Source organism: Atractosteus spatula, chromosome 15 (genome assembly GCF_055471065.1).
Source record: "Atractosteus spatula isolate fAtrSpa1 chromosome 15, fAtrSpa1.hap1, whole genome shotgun sequence".
Lineage (NCBI taxonomy): Eukaryota > Metazoa > Chordata > Actinopteri > Semionotiformes > Lepisosteidae > Atractosteus > Atractosteus spatula.
In genome coordinates, this window is record NC_142720.1 from 15,051,372 (window position 1) to 15,070,949 (window position 19,578).

Consider the following 19,578-nt stretch of genomic DNA (forward strand, 5'->3'; position numbering starts at 1 on the left):
GACAGCATGACAGCTCAAGAATAGAATTTAAAGCAGGGTGACTTCAAGGGAGAAGAGCATGTTTAGTTAGATCTTTTTGGACAAGGGAAGAGAACTCAATGGGATATTTTAATATCTCCTTTTGAAGTGAGGGACAGTTGGTATTGATGAATGTTGTGTGAGCTTGGAGATCCTGGAGATTGTGCAATATTTTCATTGTACAGGGTCCAGTATTGAACTAGGACAAAGTTTTAACCTCTTCACTTTGTTAAATTGGAGATTAATCCAAATTAATAAATGTTTTAAACACTGCAAGCACCACTTAACTCTGCTCTAAAGATTGCATTTCAGTTTCAGCAACTAAGGAACAGGCAGAGTTTTATTATTTATTGTACCTTAATGTTAAGTAGTACAAATAGAGGTAGAATGATTTGCTTGCCTTGTTTGCTGACTTGCAATTGGACACAGAAAACTTCTTTCTCATTCTCAGTATCTGACCAGTTTAACAGAGTTCCACTTTCTTTGGAAAATCTCATTCAGTTCTCTCAGCTTTGTTCCACAATTAAATTATCCTAGCTTACTATATTAAGATGAAAAAGTATTGTGGCAGACATTGACCTACTTTACTGATCTTATGACTTATACCACAAAGATAAAGATTCAAGAACATATAAAAACAATCATGTGAAAGCAGTATTTAAGTCCCCTCTGAAGCAGTTTCAAGGAGAATTCTTGGTCAGGAACTTGGTCAGTTTATCCCCCATAATCAACAGGGAATTTGATACCAGATCAATGTAATACATATAATCATTGAACCAGTAACAGATTTTTCCCACATCATGCATGTGTTTGGTAGCCAATATGGAGTACTCCTATTACTGCCTTGCCACTGAAAACTGAAAGTGGAAATAACTATATTTAGCGTGTCTGACATGCATTTGTTCAAATAATCCATTTAGTAGTAGTAGAACCAACTTGTGAGAAGAAACTTTAAATAATACATTTTTCCAAAAGAGGTAATTTTGCGTTTTCCAAATGCAAAATTATACCGACTTGCACCTAGCTCAGGATTAAGTGTTGTTCACTTGAAGGCAAAAATGAAACATAAAACCCAGCCCATCACTGTACATGTTTCCATGAAATGTTTTTTCACACACCTGTCATCTCTAATTCAGTGCTTAATTTTACACTTTTGCAACTTTTGTTCTAAAATGTACCTTGTGAAATTTCAGTTAGAGAAATAGCGTGCCACAAATGTACTATTTTCAGTGTAGCTGCCTGTCTTCTGGGCTTTTGTTACTGGGACCCATTGCTTACACTTAGATCACAAATGCAAATCCTGCCCTGTCAGGACCATTTCTCTTTTATTTCACAGAACCTTGCCTACCATTCAAGACAACAATGATATCGGTTTTCATTGAAATTATTTCTTAGGCATTTCTCCAACACTTCTGAAGTTTAACAGTTAAGCAAGATTTGACTGAAGATATTGAAAAATTACTTTTTTTTACAACAAAATAATTCTCACAAAATTCTATAATTCCATAATTTCACTGTTGCTTTTCGCAGTATTAGTTAAAACTCAAAAACAATGCATAAAGGATGGTCACGACAATGATCTTTAACAATTGTGGGTGGCATAATATTCTCTCTTCCTTCTCACGGCAATCTCTCAAGGCAAACACCCACTTTCTGAGAAGCAAAACATCCAATCGTCTCAGCTTGGGGTGAAAAAATAACTGTTATTAATAACTTGAATTGGAAAAACAAGAGCAAACTTTTTTGTGGTAAACTTTTAACAGTAACTGTTGTGCTGTACTGAAGACTGTACAGACACTTCTAGAGCATGTCACAGTGGAATCTAAATAGCTAGCTTACAAAAGAGTTTTAATATACAGACCATTATGAAAATTTTATCAAATAGGTCTAGATTCATTTTAAGCCACTAATGTTAAAAATGAGCCACTTTCTCGTCACAAAATCATAATCTATGATGAAGCAGTGTTTGTGCGTACCTGCAGTGGACCGGTCCACCATAAACTGCATGTGCTGTTTTTTTTCCCCACATTATCTGAAAGTGCTGTTTCCTTAATCTTACTGTACAACTCTCTGCTTATGGACTGCACCCATGAAATCAACCATATAGGAGACTATACAGTACATACGAAATTGTTACTATTAGAACTATTTTTAAACTGCTGTTCAGGATAGATTTTGTAATTGTTACTTAAGCCCTTAATTGCATTGTTATGAAATTCTGTTGTGAATTAAAATTATCAAAGAATGTAACTGAGAGTTTAGCTGAAAATGAAAACCACAGTGTATTGTAGTTCTTCTGAGTCAATGAGAAATCCCTTATTTGAAGCATGATTACGATGCGCTTAATTTTATTAAAAGGATAGTGCGCCTACAAAAAACATAATAGCTGCTCTAGCTTTATATTTTACATAGAAACTGAATGATGATGTTCTTTTTTTATTTACTTGGTACATTAGGTAGTCTGTGAATCTGCTGCTTCTGCCAGGAAGAATAATACTCTTGGTCTGCCCATGTGTTCTCTTGCAGGTACATTCGGCTGTATGGAAGAAAGTTCAGCAAAGAAGATCATGTACTGTTCATTAAGCTGCTTTATGAGCTGGTGACCATTCCTAAACTGGAAATAAGTATGATGCAGGGATTTGCACGCCTCTTGATCAGTCTACTGAAGTGAGTCTAATAAAAATCAGTTACACCTGTCACAGACCCATGCAGTAAATATCTAAGCTGTGCTGGCTTTTAATGGAGTTGTCACTGCTGAACTACAGCTGCACTCAGTGGAATTACTGTATTGAAACCATTGTTTTCTTTTAATTTGAAACCCAGCAATATAATTTGCTTTAAAAAAAGGTGTTATAATTGAATCAATTAGTGCTGAAAAACCTTAAATAAGGAAATTATTCTGCAGATTCGCAAGATCTAACTTGAATTTATTTGCTGTCAGAATAATCAGGGTGACACTATAATTGCATTATGATAGGTTATATATGACACTCTTGCATGAACCAGACTGCATGCATTTACACAAATGAAAGAGGTTAAGTTACATGAGTAACACCGTAAGATGTCTATGCAGCCTGGAGATGACATTGTGATGGCAGCTCTTGTCCATAGCATTTATAGTGTATGATTCTATATGTATCTACAGAAACAAGATAGAGCCTATGTAGTTCTTTTACAAAACTATTTGTACAACTTCCAGTAGGTAGCTGCGTCAGCATGCTAGGTTGCAAAGGAACAGTTAAAGGTTTATTCCACGCTGAAAAGAAAAGAAACAATGTTTCGGCTGTGGAGCCTTCTTCCACAGATGTCACTTGAAGAAGACTCCACAGCCGAAACATTGTCTCTTTTCTTCTCAGCATGAAATAAACCTTTGCGTGTTTAGTTGTGTAAGTATTCTGATACACGTATTTTTGTTTTAATATTAGAACTACATAACAATAATATTTTGTATGTGAATTGATTTAATAAATATCTCAATTTTATTTCCCCAGGAAGAAAGAACTTCTTTCTCGAGAAGATTTAGAACTGCCCTGGCAGCCCCTATATGAAATGTTAGAGAGAATTCTCTACTCCAAGACTGAGCACCTGGGGCTGAATTGGTTTCCAAAGTAGGTGTTACCTTTGTTAGACTATAGAATCAGTTCTAACAGTCCACAAAGGACGTTGAGGTGGCAAGGTGTTTCTAAACTAATCCTATTTCAAAGATCTCTTGCTCTCTACTTTCATCGCAGCATTAACCTTGAACCTCACACCAGTGGCTCTTTTCTGTCCTTGACATGCTCATATTCCCATACATGTGCTAATATACTAGCTGTGTCTATTGGACTGAATTTCTTCTTTTATGTTTTAATGTCCAAGCAAACGGTGGAACTCCAAAGTATTTAACCTGTGATTGCTGTAGTATGTTTTTAAAATACTATTTTTTGGCCTTGTCAGGGTTTTCTGCTGTAGTTGTAGTCCTGCAGTTAAGTCGTATGTTGTGAACATAGCTGTTTGAGATGAAATTCAGTCCTTTAAAGGAAGTTTTGGTCATTTTACTCAAATTGTTATCACAGTTTTACTATTATAGCTGGTGATCTTTTTTGTGTGTAATTGTACATGGTCTTTAAAAAATTGTTTTGTAGTCAGGAATCATTTGCTGGCATTTGTTTGTAGCTGGTCTTTGATATCCTTCTGAATGAGAAATTTCATCAGATTTGTTAAAGCTATTAGATGTATCAAATGCTGCCGTTTTTTCTTTTTCACTTTGAATAGCTGTTCTTCACCATAGCTTCAGATGTTTAATGTGCATGGGTTAGAGAAGAAATCAGTATATTTAACTATTCCAGGGTCGTTCCATTGCTCCTCTCCACCCCAGCCCCCATCCACTGGTACCTTCCCATTGTGGCACAGATGTGCTGCTGTGAGCATGCAGTGCGATGTGTTCTCATATGGTGTTTTGGGAACATTGTGTTTTAATATCCAGTGATTAAACATAATAAATTCACGAAGAGCAACAAGCTGCTTGTATGTTGTTCATTTATTAAAGGCTTTGTTAATTCTGCATTAGGTTAATGTCTTGATGAGGTTTATTTTCTTGATCGTATTCAGAGCCACGAGCTGTGCTGACTGTTCCTCCAATGTTCCCTTATACCTTTTCTTTTTTCATATTCAGTTCTCAACGGCTAGACTCGGCTTCCTCTAAAAGCATAGTGCTAAATATTTTACAGAGGTGGTAAGGACAAAACTTTTTTTGGGCTCTCATGGTGTTTATTGCATGTGTCTTCAAAAAGTCCCATTGCAGCTTGGATGATTTCAAAGCTCTAATAAAACCAATGTTAACGCAGCACTCATGTGAGAATTTCGCACTGCAGTACGGTTGTCAATATTTTAACACTATTGAAATGGCTGAAATGTGCTTCTTGCTTAGTTCACCTGAACTGTTACTAATCATGAAATTGTAGTTTAGGTAATATTTTAAACCTTGCAGCACCAGTACTGAAGAGTAATGTGAATAACTTCGTATGAATATTGAATTTGAGAAGGATAATTATGGTTATTATCATTATTTTGTGTAATCTGGTATGAATATAAACTGCACCTCCAGTTTAAAACTAAGGTTTTGCCAGTACCAGATCTCTATTGGAATATGACATTGCCCAGTACTCCATTGGTGTTTGTATTCAGTGAGGACTTGAGGGAACTTCATCTCTTCTTCAGTGAAGCTCACTATGAGCTTGATTGCAAAGAGATGAAAAGAAAAGATCCGCAGAAATGTTCCACTTTCATGTGAGCTCATATTCTTGAAGATCATGTCCTCAGTGTAGATTTGCAATTAATCTTCACAACCCAGTGCTTCACTGCAGCTCTGCACAGTGTGACACAATCATCTGCTGGCTTAACTGCAACTTTTCTTACAGCTGTGAGCAGTAAACTCTGGCCAGGCGTATCCTGGGACAGGTTTTGTTAACAGTATTTTAGAGTGGAAAATTGAGGTGATGGACACTTGAGTTAGGCTACAAACATCCTGCTGATGTGGTATTTGTTTGGAGTTTTTGTGTTGGTGGAGATGTACCCTGTGTTTCCAAACACCCTCTGCATTCAGTAGGTGAGGCCTAAGCAGGTAAAGAGACAGTGGCCTTCACATGGGGGGAGACATGCTGTACAGTCTTTTTTTAATGTAGATTATTGCAAGACTAGAGAACAGTATAGCTGATGAAGAAAACAGTACTACATTCAATATTATAAAACGAGTTAAACATTTGTCAGTTATAAAATCAATGGACAGTTTGTGACCGTTCTAAATGAAACCTTAAGAAATATTCCTTTTCCCAGATTCCCTGGTTCCAGATCAGTTCAAAGAATTGATTTGTTCTGTAACAGCTGATCATACATTATTTAGTTACCTTGTAAAGTGAGAAGAAGTATTTGAATAGATATGGTACTAGCAGATATCTGTAGTGAACTTGTGTTGAAATCTTGTCTATCAGTTTTTATCTAAACTCATAATGACAAAAACAGTGGACTACATATAGCCATTAAAATGAGCTGTGTATAATAATAATAATTAATAAAATTAATAATTATTAATAAATAATAATCATAATAATCCTCACACCTGAAGAAGGCTCCACGGACGAAAAGTTGTTTTCTTTCTTCTCTTTTCCGCATGGAATAAAGCTATTACTTGTTCCATATTATTATTATTATTATTATTATTATTATTATTATTATTATTAACAGCAACAATAATTCCTTACACATACATAGAACTTTTCTAGACACTCAAAGCGCTTTACAAGTAATGGGGACTCCCCTCCTCCACCACCAATGTGTAGCCTCACCTGGATGATGCGATGGCAGCCATAGTGTGCTAGTACACTCACCACACTTCAGCTATCAGTGGGGAGGAGAACAGAGTGATGAAGCCAATTCATACATAGGGAATATTAAGAGACCATGATTGGTGAATAGGAAATTTGGCCAGCACACTGGGGTAACTGTAGGATATGTACTTTATAAAGCATTACAGGTAATCTATTTTAAACAGCTCCACTGTATTCAAGTAGCACTGTTCTCAGCTTTAATTCACTTTCAGTGCAGATGGATTATATTATGCATGTACTCAAGATGGTATTGGGTATTAATAGCACAACTTTACTGGTTAACAGTTCTTTATTGTTACATTTAATTGAGTGTGTCTGATTGTCCTTTTTTCCACTTTTCAGCTCTGTTGAAAATGTGCTGAAAACACTTGTAAAAAGCAGTAGACCGTAAGTATGTTTAAACAGATTAGTAAACCAACAACTAATGAATAAGGGGGTGGTGGGTTGTTTGAACATGGCATTTCACTGTACAGAACAGTTATCATTTTATTTTACTTTTTCTGCTGAATAAAGCAAACGGTGTTCCTACTACATAAACTTTGGAATAGATATTTTAAGTAGGGTAGCTTTTTTACTGTTACTAGAGTGCTAAAAGTAAAGTCACTGCATTAGATAAGGGAATATGGCAAAGCCTCTCTTAAGAAAGCATAAAGAGCTGCCTCCACAGTATGAGGTTAGAGTTGGCTTTTTGAGGTGAGTGGGGAATGAATGAAAGCATTATGAGGCAAAGGAACAGAGTAGGGAGGAAAAGAACTTCCATAGACAACATAGAGGGCAGTAATTTGTAAATTAATGGAGATACTTAGGAAACAAAGATGTTCAATGAGTTTTAGAGTCATGGAGAAGTGTGTAAACCAAGCTCTGTGCTTTCTTTTGACATGCTGTTGTGCTTTGCAGGTATTTCCCAGAAGATGCTACCCAGGAGATGCTGGATGAGTGGAGGCCCCTTCTGTGTCCGTTTGATGTAACCATGCAGAAGGCCATCAGCTATCTGGAGCTCTTCCTGCCCACCACTCTGCCTCCTGAGCTGCACCACAAAGGCTTCAAGTCAGTACCAGATGCCTCTCACAGATGACAGAGCTTCCCTTTCCGTTCTGTCATCTACGGCATGGCTATCATAATATATTGGCAATATATACTGAGCGTTAAAGAAACTTCACATTCTGAACTGCCACAAATACAAAGTTGTTGTGAGAAAAATGACCATTTTATTTGGAGCAGATACACTAACATTTGATCGAACAGCCACGATATAGATAAATTCATTATTCATTTGTCATCAGTGGGGGGTCTGCTGTGAAAGTCACAGGTTAGAGCCGTGCGTGGGCACTGTTGGAAGCAATGCAAGCTCTGTGATGCACACTTTGGACCAGGTCACAGATGCTCACTTGAGTCCCATGGAGTCTGGACAAGAAAGAGCCTTTTCATTCGTCTGTGAGCCCTAGATTTCACACTTCCTCTTAGCTCATTCTGCGGCTAGTTGAATGAGTTGAACATCCATGGCATAACTGTCACATTGTTAAGAACGTTATTATTATACAGGTATGAGGATGTGTATTGTCTTGCTGGAATGTTGTCACACCAGGGTGAGCAGCAAGTGAGGCCCTCTGTCTTGGTCATTGTAGTACCAGTGCAATCCAATTGTCATTAGTCACTTTAAGTGGATTTCTTTAGCAACTGTACATGGTATCTGGGCCTCATTGATTGGTGTATTGTACACAGAAATCACAGTATTGTTCTGCATGTCTAGTCCACACTCATTGACAGCCATAGTCCAAGTGTTTGCTGTATCTTCTGCCACAGTTTTAATCACAGTTATTGTTATCATTATAATTATTAGATATTGATTTCAGTTTTCTGTTTCAGGTGTGTTTTTATGTTTCCTATTTTTTTTTTGCATTGGGTTTGTAATTCGCATCAACCCTGTGCAAATTACTGTTTCAGAAATTCCCTCATTCAGGGATGTTGGCTGCCATGTAACATATTGAACTTATGCAGATGAAGAAAAAAACTCTTTGTGAGAGTGTTTTGTACATTGTCATTCCAACCTGTTTTTGATTAATTGATTGCCTATTAACTGCTATTTAGTCAGGAACAAAGAAGGGAACACATTCTTAATTAGCATGTTGAAGAGAGACTGCATATGGACCTGTTAGCTGGAGGTGTTGGAAATAATAAAATTTTGCCTAGACAGTTTTAAGAACCAAGCACTGAGTGCTTGAAAAAAGACTAATGGGACAGCTGTTTAATCAAATGCACCGGTTAGCACCAGTGATTAAGAGTCCCGTTAGAACACAAACAAGCAGATACAGCATTCTCTCGTGATGAGACAAGATAACCATTGGTCTGCACAAAACCTTGATTCTTTGCTAATGAGCATTTGTCTTTACTGTTGGCAAGTCTACCGGAGAAGTTGCTTCATCGTGTTGATGGCCTGAAAATGTTGTTTTCTTTACAAATGAGACACTTTTGTTCATTTGATTGTAATTGCTATCATTCATGACTGATCAATTAATCAGAATGATTCTAAAATCACTAATCTTTATCCAGAATCTGTGTACCTATTTTTCTAAAAACATACATGCATACAGTGATAAGTTTATTTTCATGCTCAGTATATATTATTTTTTTTGTAAACAATTAAAATTGAGGATATTTTATTAGATTCACATAAAATATTAATTAAGTGCAGAATGCTTAAATGCATTTATACATAAGTGTATTATGTATATTATGTTACTGTATGTCTCCTGCATCCTTGTGTTTAAATTCTGTGCATTGTTTTTTTTTCCCCCAGGCTTTGGTTTCCTGAATTCATTAAATTGTGGGTGTCTGTTCAGAACCTCCCAGGATGGGAAGGGGTGAGTCTTAAACTTTCTGAGGATACTTGCCACAAGGCCATATTTACACAGTAGCACTGTGTGGTGAAAAAGTACTCAGGCTTTGATACATAGCGTGTAGAGTCATTATGATCTTTGAAAGTGCATAGTCTTGATTGGCAAATGTCTTCACAATAGTATTACTTAATATTTTCTGATTATTTGAAAGGGTACATAGGCAAATATTAGTTCCCTTTATCTTTGGGAGATAATCAGGGAAAAAGCTGCAGTCATAAAAAAAGACTTAATTTGTGGATCCTATTGTTCTCATTTTGTTGAATGTTCTCTCTTCATTCCTAAATGTAGAGAAAGTCTAATTTCTTTATGCGCAATATTTTTCCCCAGCATCTAGTAAGCCTTTTTGCTCGTTTGGCAAGTGACAACATAGGTTATATCGACTGGGATCCTTATATTCCGAAGGTGAGTGTTCTGTTTGAAGTGATTTATGCTTGGAGTTCAGCAGTGGGGCTTTTTGGGACACATTTTAATTTCTGCCTATTAATGTGAATTTTGTGCCCTTGTCAACCACATGGCCAGTGGTTTTGATGACACTCCCTGTGCAAGTGTGTATATCAAGAATAAGGTGCTTTAATTCTTAAAATATGAGCTTTTTTCACCAATTTCACTAGTCTGGACACATCTTATTGCAGGCATTCCAGTTGCCTTCCTTTTATTTGGTTATTTATCAGTCAGCAGTTGGTATATCTGACTTGAATTAATTGAAAACATGTTGTGGTTTGCTGTGTTGGTGAATTGGATGTTGATGCTGTGGTCCTGGTCTACAAAGCATTCAGTACTTTGCTAAGAGACATTTTATAAATTATGTTTAATCTTGTGAGATATTATAATACAAACTAAATTGAGTACTACAATACAATATGTAAAAATTCATGTGTCTCTTCCCCTCATCACTGTGTGTTACTAGTGTAGTGTTTTTAATAGTAATAAACCTGTTTTTGAGTGTGAAATGTATCTTTTTTCATTACAGATATTTACCAGAATTCTCAGAAGTCTAAATCTTCCTGTGGGAAGCAGCCAAGTTTTAGTTCCAAGATACTTGACAAATGCCTATGATATAGGCCATATTGTCATTTGGGTCTCCTCAATGCTGGTCAGTATCATGCTGTAATCCATTACAGTCACATTCTTAAAGGATTATTTTTTTAGGGGGGAAATTACTTTTTAAGAGTTAATAAATTGCTTTATATAGTAACTCTGCACACACTACACTGGAAGTGATGACTTTAATTTTTTTCCCCTGCTTAATTTTTAAATTACTTTTTAAATTCTAATCTTTTTAATTTAAAAATTCTTTATACATGAATACTTACAACTTTAATTGCCTACTTTTGGATTTCTCGATTTCTCCATAACTATTGTGCTTATGCTCTTTGTAATGACCCAATAATAGATACAGTGGTGACAACAGCAGTGACCTTTGTTTTGGCTAGGAAATATTAGCTTTAATTTACTGCTTGATTTTATAACTAATTTTAAGCCAATACATGGTCTTCCATATTTTCTGCTATATTTAAAATTTATCCAGTACACCATGTTGGTAATAGTTATGTTCAGGCAGTGAAGGCACTTTTCTGTTTCTGATAGGGTGGTCCCAGCAAACAAGCACAGAAACAACTCAGTGGGCTGTTCAACAGCATTACTTCATTCTTCCATCCCTCCAACAATGGAAGATGGCTGGTGAGTGCTTATAGCTCAGTAGTTATGCCTCTCTATCCCTTCTTTAGAATTGGGCAACCAAAAAAGCATAGCGATAGTTTTCATGTACTGTCGCTTAGGACTAAATATCTTTAGGGGTCTGACCTGGAGTTGAATTTTTACTGACTGCTGGTAGTGCTTACTTTCTTTCTATATAATTTCTTTAGTATATAATTTAGGTATTGTGACAAGTGTTGATTCAGTACTGCTTTAAATGGCTGCACGTGGTTATTGCTGTGCATTTTGCTTCCAAAACCTGTCTCTGTTGCACTTTTCAGTACTGAGACCCCAAGCATTTTGTTCAGATAAATTTGTTTGTACATTTTGTGTTCATACCATTTTAATAAATGAGTGAATGAGATTAATAAATGAATATAAAGAATGTAAATTTATGCTACAAATCTGCAGACACACCGGGTTGTGAATATCAAGTTATGTCTGAATCTTTGTATGTAGAAATGGATAAACAAAGAATGGACTTGTCAAAAGCTTAATAAGGAATAATATAAATCTATATATATTATTATAATATATAAAATAATATCATATAATTATATATTATAATAGAAATATATATTACATTCATATATAATATTTGCAATAATATGTATTGTAAAGACTGTGTTTGAATATTATTGCATAAGACGTCATATTCTGTTTCTGTTGTGACAGACATCTTGTAGTTAGTAGTGTGTGTTGTTCAGAATGGTTTGGCACAGTGGCGTCAGTGATGTGTTTGTTGCTGTCCGTGCAGATGAAGCTAATGAAGCTGCTACAAAGACTCCCAGCCAGTGTGGTAAGGAGGCTGCACAAGGAACGCTACAAGAAGCCCACATGGCTCACCACAGTGCCAGAGCACCACAAGCTGACGGAGCAAGACATCACTGACTTTGTGGAAAGTATGAAGCAGCCAGTGCTCCTGGCCATATTCAGCAAGACTGGGAGCCTAGAGGCTGCACAGGCCTTACAGAACCTGGCACTGATGAGGCCTGAGCTTGTCATCCCCCCTGTGCTGGAGAAGTAAGTGCAGTTATACACAGCACCGACTTCTAAAGAAGGGCCAGTTCATTAATTGAAGCTGATAGAAACTGGTTTAATGGGAACCAGATGATGCCTATTTGCTTTCCTTGGAACATTATCACGTGATAATTGTGGTTCTTGTGAAATTACGCCTCTCCACCTTGGTATTGAGCTACAGGCTCAGGTTTTTAGGAGTACATAGCAAAAAGAGATGTCTGTGTGCTTTCTGTGTAATATATTTCATTGAAATTGTGGAACTATGAGTGGGGTGACAGAGCTGTCCTGCCTTGTCTATCTCACAGGACCTACCCTGCCATGGAGACGCTGACAGAGCCTCACCAGCTCACTGCCACTCTCAGCTGCATGATTGGTGTAGCACGTAGTCTGGTATCTGGTGGTCATCGCTTCCCCGAGGGTCCAACTCATATGCTGCCCCTCCTGATGAGAGCCCTGCCTGGAGTTGACCCCAATGACTTCAGCAAGTGTATGGTACGTGGTTAAAACACAAGGAGCCCCATGTTGCAAACACTTGTACTGAAATATCTTCAGTAGAGTAGCAGTGTGCTGTTCCAGGAATTACGATACTGTTGAGAGCAGAATAATATATTTTCCTGAAAGCACATATAATAATTTTTAATATTGGTAATTATATTAAAATTGACATTCATAATACTGCTATATTTGTGATAAAGATATTCTGACTGGCCTTTGTTTTTTTCTGTCTCTTGTGCAGATCACATTCCAGTTCATTGCAACATTTTCTACTCTTGTGCCTTTGGTAGACTGTTCATCAGCAATTCATGAAAGAGATGACCTTACTGAAGTATGTATTTCTTGGTGACAGCTCATTCTTGTTTTAGTAATTGCAGAATGCCCCATGTTTTAGGAGCTGAATCCTGATTTTAACAGAGCTGTCTGTATGTCTCAGGTGGAACGTGAGTTGTGCTCAGCCTCAGCAGAGTTTGAGGACTTTGTTTTGCAATTTATGGACAGGTGAGTGTAAAAGTGCAATAATGATGCATCATATTCTGAATTGGGCATAACATAGAATTGTTTTGTGTATATTGTTGTGTAGAAGTCTAAGAGAAATTCAGATGTTACAATAAATGTATATTTATTAGCATAAGCAATTTACTCAAAGCCTCAACCCGTATTTGTTACAATTATCATAACAGTAATTGTTATTAATATAGTGTAGTTTGGGTGAGGTGAAATCAAACGTCATGTAGCAGCCTTTAATTCAAATTAATTAGGATCTTAAAAGGTTTGATTACAGTAACTCAAGGTATACATGAGCAATCAATATAAAGTAGTTTATCCATCACATTTACCATTAATATATAATCGATGACTCATTGTCAGATGTCCTGTTTATTAATAACTTAATTTTCTGCTCTATACATTCCATTGTATAAACATTAGTCAGAGATGGCTATGTGGCACCCATCAGAGTTATGTAGATTAAAATGCTTTTCCAGCTTCCCAGTATTTTGAAGCAATGGTATTTTTAAAATTTAGTGTAATAATGATGTCAAAAAATGTCTCATTTTGTAAAAATGGCACTAGTTGTTTTTGAGTAGAGCATGCTAGTGTCTAGTGCAGGCAGTGAGTGTGTATGTGTGTATGTCCATGTGCAGGTGCTTTGCACTGATTGACAGCAGCACATTGGAGCAGACCAGAGAGGAGACTGAGACAGAGAAGATGACCCACCTTGAAAGCCTGGTGGAGCTGGGCCTGTCCTCCACATTTAGTACTATCCTCACACAGTGCTCCAAAGACATCTTCCAGGTCCGTTTGGCTGCCTGATACGGTTTATTAACTAAGATTATGAATAATGTATATAAGGTTAGTTTATTTTTATTTAAACTACCCCATTGATTTACTAGTGAGTGGACCGTTTACTCCCTGTTTGTCCAAAGTGGAAAATAAGAACAGGTAATAGCAATAGGAACAAAATGTTAGAACAAAATGCATTTTGAGTTCTTTGTTTTCTTAAATCAGGTTTTGTTTGGTTTGTGTTTAGGTGGCTCTGGAGAAGGTTTTTAACTTTGCCACGACAAACATCTTTGAGACGCGTGTAGCTGGGAGAATGGTGGCAGACATGTGCAGAGCTGCTGCTAAGGTGAGGGGTCACTCTGATCTTTCTGACCTCTGTAGAGACAAAGCATTCTGCATGTAAATCATAATCTACTGTTCAGCAGAATCGTGCATACCTTCTTTTAAGTGAAGCAGCTTTTACAGTGCTATGCAGAATTGCTCCCATGACCAGTGGCAGTGTTCTGATAATGATGTTTTTTTCCCTTTCAGTGTCATCCAGCAGAGTCTTTGAAGCTTTTTGTGCCATATTGCTGTAATGCAGTCAATCAGCTCACAGTCAGTAAGTGCATTTTAAAGTGTTAAAGAGTTGAAGCTAAACTGATTCTCAATAACTCCTGTGGTGAAAGACATGATTTTGAATTTTAGTTAGCTATATGGTTATGTCAGCATTTTAATGATCACGGCTGTTTTGCAGATGATGATGTGCTACGTGAGGAAGAGCTGGATAAGGAACTACTCTGGAATCTCCAGCTTCTCTCTGAGGTGAGACTGGAGCCAATGAATTCTGCTGCAAACCCAGCAACAAAATGAGATGGTTTGTCCTGATTTTTGAGTGATGAAATCCAAACACACAAAAAGATGGAAAACATAAGTGCCTTACCCTACAGGAATCATAAGAGCAAAATCCATGTGTAATGATGTAACATCTTAATTTTTTTCAGTTTTAAATATAAATTAATGTCACTCCCTAAACTATAATTTGCCAAATTTATTTGTACATTTGGAATATTTGGGTGTGTGTCTGACTAATAATGAATCATTTAGCTGAATTTGAGATGTACACTTACTTTTAAGGGAACTTGTTACATAAGGGGAGTTTTTACATAAAATAACAAAGAACATACTACAAAGCATACTGCATTATACTTCAAAAATTTTAGTTTTCCTCAGATTTAATTAAAACAGAATGTTGTCTGATTTTGAGCATGTTTGTATCCCTGCCTCTTTCCTCAGATCACACGTGTGGATGGGGACAAGCTTCTGACGTACCGGGCCGAACTGGTGCAGATCCTGCAGCGCACGCTGCACCTGAAGTGTAAGCAGGGCTACTCGCTGTCCTGTAACCTGCTGCACCATCTTCTGCGCTCCATTGCCCTCACCTACCCCATTGAATACTGCAGCATCCCAGGTGGCTTTGACAAGCCCCTTGCAAACTACCTCCCCATCAAGGTAGGTGCAGGGGTACAGCCGGCAGTCCCCTGCAGAAGACTCTGCTCTGGACCTGTACTTGAACTCTTTCATCTTTATCAGAAACATCTGTGAGCTGCTGTCAGTTATAGAATGAGGAACATAATGCCCAAATCTTGTAGACGTCTGGAGTTTTCTTCCCTGCTTGGTTTTCAGCTGCCCCAGTGTGTGATATGTTTGCCACAGTTGGTAGAAGCTTGATCCCAACAGCATTACCACCAACTAAACCAGTATAGTGATGGGAGACATCTAGAAAAACAGGTTGCTGCTGCAAGTGGTATTAGTGGACCTGTTGGTGTCACTCTTCCTTCTAGACTAGTATTTCCAAATCAGTACCCCAGCTCTTATCCTATCAGGTTACATGCACGGCAGGGAAAATTAAGTAACAATTACTGGTTATAACAAACATCTGACATTTACATTCGTGGGGATAGTGCTTGAATCATTAAGTGGATTCTTTTGGTTTTATTCAATTATATATTAAAATCAGAACTTGCTACAGTGAAAGAACATAAGCATTTTTAAAAATTATCTTTTGCACTTGTTTCCTGGGTGGTCTGCACAGGACTGGGGGAAGCCAGGCAACCTGTGGAACCTGCAGATCCAGTGGCACGTGCCTAGGGCAGAGGAGACCACCTTCGTCTTCTATGTGTTGGACACCCTGTTGCAGCCCGAATTGATCCGTCTGCAGAGACATGCCCGGGGCCAGCTTGACATGAGCAGGTCAGGCAGTGATTCCAGTCAGGCCTACATGATTCACTGTGAGGACTGCCTTAAACAATAAAATCGCCATTTTATTGAATAGGAAATTGAAAAATAAGTTGTTAGAAATGCACTCTAAAAAATCAATAAATTCTAGTTTGTGTGACCATAAGTAAATGATCTGTGTTTTTTCTTCTTGAGGAAGTCCAAGGCCTTTATGAATGTGGCAAGGAGTGAGTGTGTAATGTGCTCCCTTCCCCTCAGGGACGATGTCCTTCAGAGCCTGTCAGTTGTACAGCACTGTCTTCTGGGCGCCGGGAGCCTACTGCCCCCACTGAGTGGAGAACCAGTCCCTGACCTGTGAGTTAGCCTGTCTGTTATACCTTCCCATCACACATGACAGAATCAACTAACCTTTCAGATAATCCTTTCCTGGTCTACTGTTTGTATTTGTAATACAAAAATATGCCAGACATGTAAATGTCTGGCCAGTGTACTTCTTTCCTTGTTTGAGGAAAAAAATATTAAAAAATAATGGAAACTGTGCCGTAATGTAATCTTTTTTCTTTTCCTCTTCAGTGTTCCAAGCATGGTGAATTTAGAGGAGACAACACTCTTCACTGGTGTCGACTATGGTGGGTCTGTCCTGGTTTTAACAGAGTGAATGAATTAGCTGTAAAAAGTTTCAACAAATAATTTTAATGTGGGTGCTTTCCAATTTATTGAATGAAAAAATACAAATGGTTCTTAATGAAGGTTAGACTGTTTATTTTCAGATTTCTACACAAAAATATCTGGAAACATTTTAGTAGTGTAGTTTAAGATGATCAATTCACATTTTAAACATCATTGGTCTTTTCAGTGCTGCTGCATTAAAGCTGAACCTAACAACCTCCGTAGCTTAAATGTGTCCAGCGATAACCAGTTAACCGGAATAAGACATATCATATACTGTGTTCTGCTCACACCTTTAATGAAAAAGTACGGTGAGTTCATTTGGGATCTTGGATATGTTCTTCAATAACGGAAGTTATATTTAGATGATCTTGCAGAGAACTCGGAATTGAAAAGTATTAGCATGAGTCATGCTATGGGCTTCATCTCTAGTCTTCTAAAATGAGATTAAATTTCTTTCCGAAGTTTATTTTTAACAGGTGTAAACACATTGCCAAAGAGCAGTGTGTCCTGACTTAGTGCTTTAGCATGCCTTCAGACATAGTGCCGCTTCCTGCTAGCACAGAGAGACAGTTTCACCCTGTTGTGGGTAATAGCCAAAGTTGCTCATCCTTATGCTTGAGATGCACTCTAATAACTTTCCCATATTTTTTTTCAGACACATCAAGGGAGAACTACAGAGAAGCCATCTGCAGAGTAATGAGGGAACTCTTGCGTAAGTGCCTCCATTCAGTACAATATTGTCCCAACTCCTTTTGCATTTCATAGGCAACACTGATACCATTGCACTACGTGGAAAAAAACATTCTGTTTAAATCCGTTTGTGGAACAGTATGTGAACTGATCTGTTTATTTACTTTGCTCAGATCACATTCTGGAGAATTCAGAAGATGACACCAAGTCCCTGTTTTCAATCATAAAGGTGGGTTGTTGAAGAAAATACATCAAGAAGTAGAAAATGTCTAATAAAGTCTTGAATTCCTTTTCTGTCACTGTCTAACTTATGACCTGGCTTTTGTCACAGATTATTGGGGATCTGCTACATTTTAAAGGCTCCCATAAGCATGAGTTTGACTCCCGATGGAAGAGCTTCAACCTGGTCAAAAAGTCAATGGAGAATCGGGTCAGTCTCCACTTCCGCTTATTTCTGTTTATATGTAAACTAAAGGCTAGTGATTTTTCTTTTCTTCTATAATGTCACCACTATTGCACACACAGTTTTAACTCTCACTTAAATGCTGGACATGAAATATTCTTTTCAGTCTCTTCCTCTGTTCATTCACATTTATTATTTTATTAAAACTAGTGACACTGTTTCACTAGTCTCAGCTCAATCAGTCGCCTCGGTTCCACTGGGCTTTTACATTGTAAAACTGACTGAGGAAGAATGAAACAAGAACAAAACAGTATTGGCTACAACTCGTGTCAACAAACATCCTGGGCAGTGTTTTGTGCGGGGCCAATTGGATATCAGAGGAAGCAACCCATCTCAGAAAAAAGCTTCCTAGTTGTGATACTGTGCTGCTTATTAGTATACAAAGGGGTAGTTTCACAAACTTTGATTAATATTAGCTTTAACCTGCTTATGTAAATTACCATGAGGTGGTTAGATAATAGTATGTAGGCTTAGTTATGTTTTATGTAAATCTTTCACATACATGAAAATGTTGCTTGAAGTACTATATTGCATCCTAAAGGTTTTCAAGTGTATAAATCCCAGTCTCTCTCTCCCTGCAGCTCCATGGCAGAAAGCAGCACATTCGAGCTTTGCTGATAGACAGGGTCATGCTACAGCATGAGGTGGGTACAGCTTGTAACAGTCACAGAATGTCATGTGTACCTCCAATTAAAATGTATTTCCTGTGCGGATCATTTATCATATTAGTATTTGTGTGGAATTACAAAGATATAAGTGCTGGCCTCTAGTGATTGTGGGTTCCCTGTGTTGTGTTTGTGTGCAACAGCTGAGGAAGCTGACAGTTGAGGGGTGTGAATATAAGCGAGTTCACCAGGACTTGCTGAGGGACCTACTGCGCCTCTCCACCAGCACCTACAGCCAGGCAAGCAGTGTCTCTGTCTCCTGCCACCGTTTCTTTTGCTTTTCTAACTTGCCATTAATTTTTCACTAACTCTTGGATTAAATGTAACAGTTATTGTCAGCACCCTCTGTAGTGTTAGTAATGTTGGGATTGCTGTGTTGAGCAGGTGCGGAGTAAAGCTCAGAGTGTCTTCTTCACTGCTCTTGGTACCTACAACTTCTGCTGCCGGGACTTGATACCCCTGGTTCTGGAGTTCCTGAAGCCAGGCCGGCAAGACATCTCTCAACAGCAGTTCAAAGTATGATATACATCTCCCACTCTCTATTGATCACAATCTAATAGCAGCTCTGTGTGCTCAAAGATGCTCTTCATATCATCTTCCTTTTCTGTTTAGTTTAGGTTTAGTTTCCTATTTTATATCTCTATTATTTACCTATGGTGCTGATGGCCATATAATAGCAGAGTTTTTATTTCTGTCTCAGGGTGCCTTGTACTGCCTCGTGGGAAATCATAATGGGGTCTGCCTGGCAAATCTCCATGACTGGGACTGCATTGCCCAGACCTGGCCGGCCATCGTGTCTTCTGGCCTGAGCTCTGCAATGTCTCTCGAGAAGCCATCCATTGTGCGGCTGTTTGACGATCTGGCAGACAAGATCCATCGCCAATATGAGACCATTGGTTTGGACTTCGGTGTAAGCAAGGCTAACAGCATCTTATACTTGTACTGTGTCTAGTCTCAAGCACTCCATCTGTCCATTCAACTAGTATGTTACAGATCTGGATGTTTGGATAGATAAGGTAAAGCTCAGTCAAATGTCATTTTAATGCTTTCAAAATGGGTGTTCAGCATTGCCGCCAAAACAGGCTAATAAGAATTTC

General features: G+C 37.9%; 1 protein-coding gene across 3 annotated transcripts in view; it reads left to right on the forward strand.

Annotated features, from left to right (window-relative positions):
* The window catches only part of psme4a (proteasome activator subunit 4a), a 38,521-nt gene that overhangs the window by 2,815 nt on the left and 16,128 nt on the right, over positions 1-19,578 (forward strand). For 2 of the 3 annotated variants that reach the window (XR_016094203.1, XM_088933883.1), the window contains exons 2-29: positions 2,545-2,685; positions 3,510-3,626; positions 4,673-4,732; positions 6,726-6,770; positions 7,281-7,430; positions 9,181-9,244; positions 9,608-9,682; positions 10,251-10,373; positions 10,868-10,960; positions 11,733-11,998; positions 12,301-12,487; positions 12,732-12,821; positions 12,927-12,991; positions 13,636-13,786; positions 14,022-14,120; positions 14,306-14,375; positions 14,511-14,578; positions 15,050-15,265; positions 15,849-16,006; positions 16,250-16,345; positions 16,565-16,620; positions 17,319-17,375; positions 17,527-17,582; positions 17,685-17,783; positions 18,398-18,460; positions 18,625-18,720; positions 18,866-18,997; positions 19,182-19,391. Coding sequence is in view for 2 of the 3 variants with exons in the window: in XM_088933883.1 (XP_088790009.1) it covers positions 2,545-2,685; positions 3,510-3,626; positions 4,673-4,732; positions 6,726-6,770; positions 7,281-7,430; positions 9,181-9,244; positions 9,608-9,682; positions 10,251-10,373; positions 10,868-10,960; positions 11,733-11,998; positions 12,301-12,487; positions 12,732-12,821; positions 12,927-12,991; positions 13,636-13,786; positions 14,022-14,120; positions 14,306-14,375; positions 14,511-14,578; positions 15,050-15,265; positions 15,849-16,006; positions 16,250-16,345; positions 16,565-16,620; positions 17,319-17,375; positions 17,527-17,582; positions 17,685-17,783; positions 18,398-18,460; positions 18,625-18,720; positions 18,866-18,997; positions 19,182-19,391 (3,103 nt within the window). In the remaining variant the exon portion in view is untranslated. The remainder of the gene's footprint in view (positions 1-2,544; positions 2,686-3,509; positions 3,627-4,672; positions 4,733-6,725; positions 6,771-7,280; positions 7,431-9,180; positions 9,245-9,607; positions 9,683-10,250; positions 10,374-10,867; positions 10,961-11,732; positions 11,999-12,300; positions 12,488-12,731; positions 12,822-12,926; positions 12,992-13,635; positions 13,787-14,021; positions 14,121-14,305; positions 14,376-14,510; positions 14,579-15,049; positions 15,266-15,848; positions 16,007-16,249; positions 16,346-16,564; positions 16,621-17,318; positions 17,376-17,526; positions 17,583-17,684; positions 17,784-18,397; positions 18,461-18,624; positions 18,721-18,865; positions 18,998-19,181; positions 19,392-19,578) is intronic. The other variant, XM_088933884.1, reaches the window with a different exon arrangement.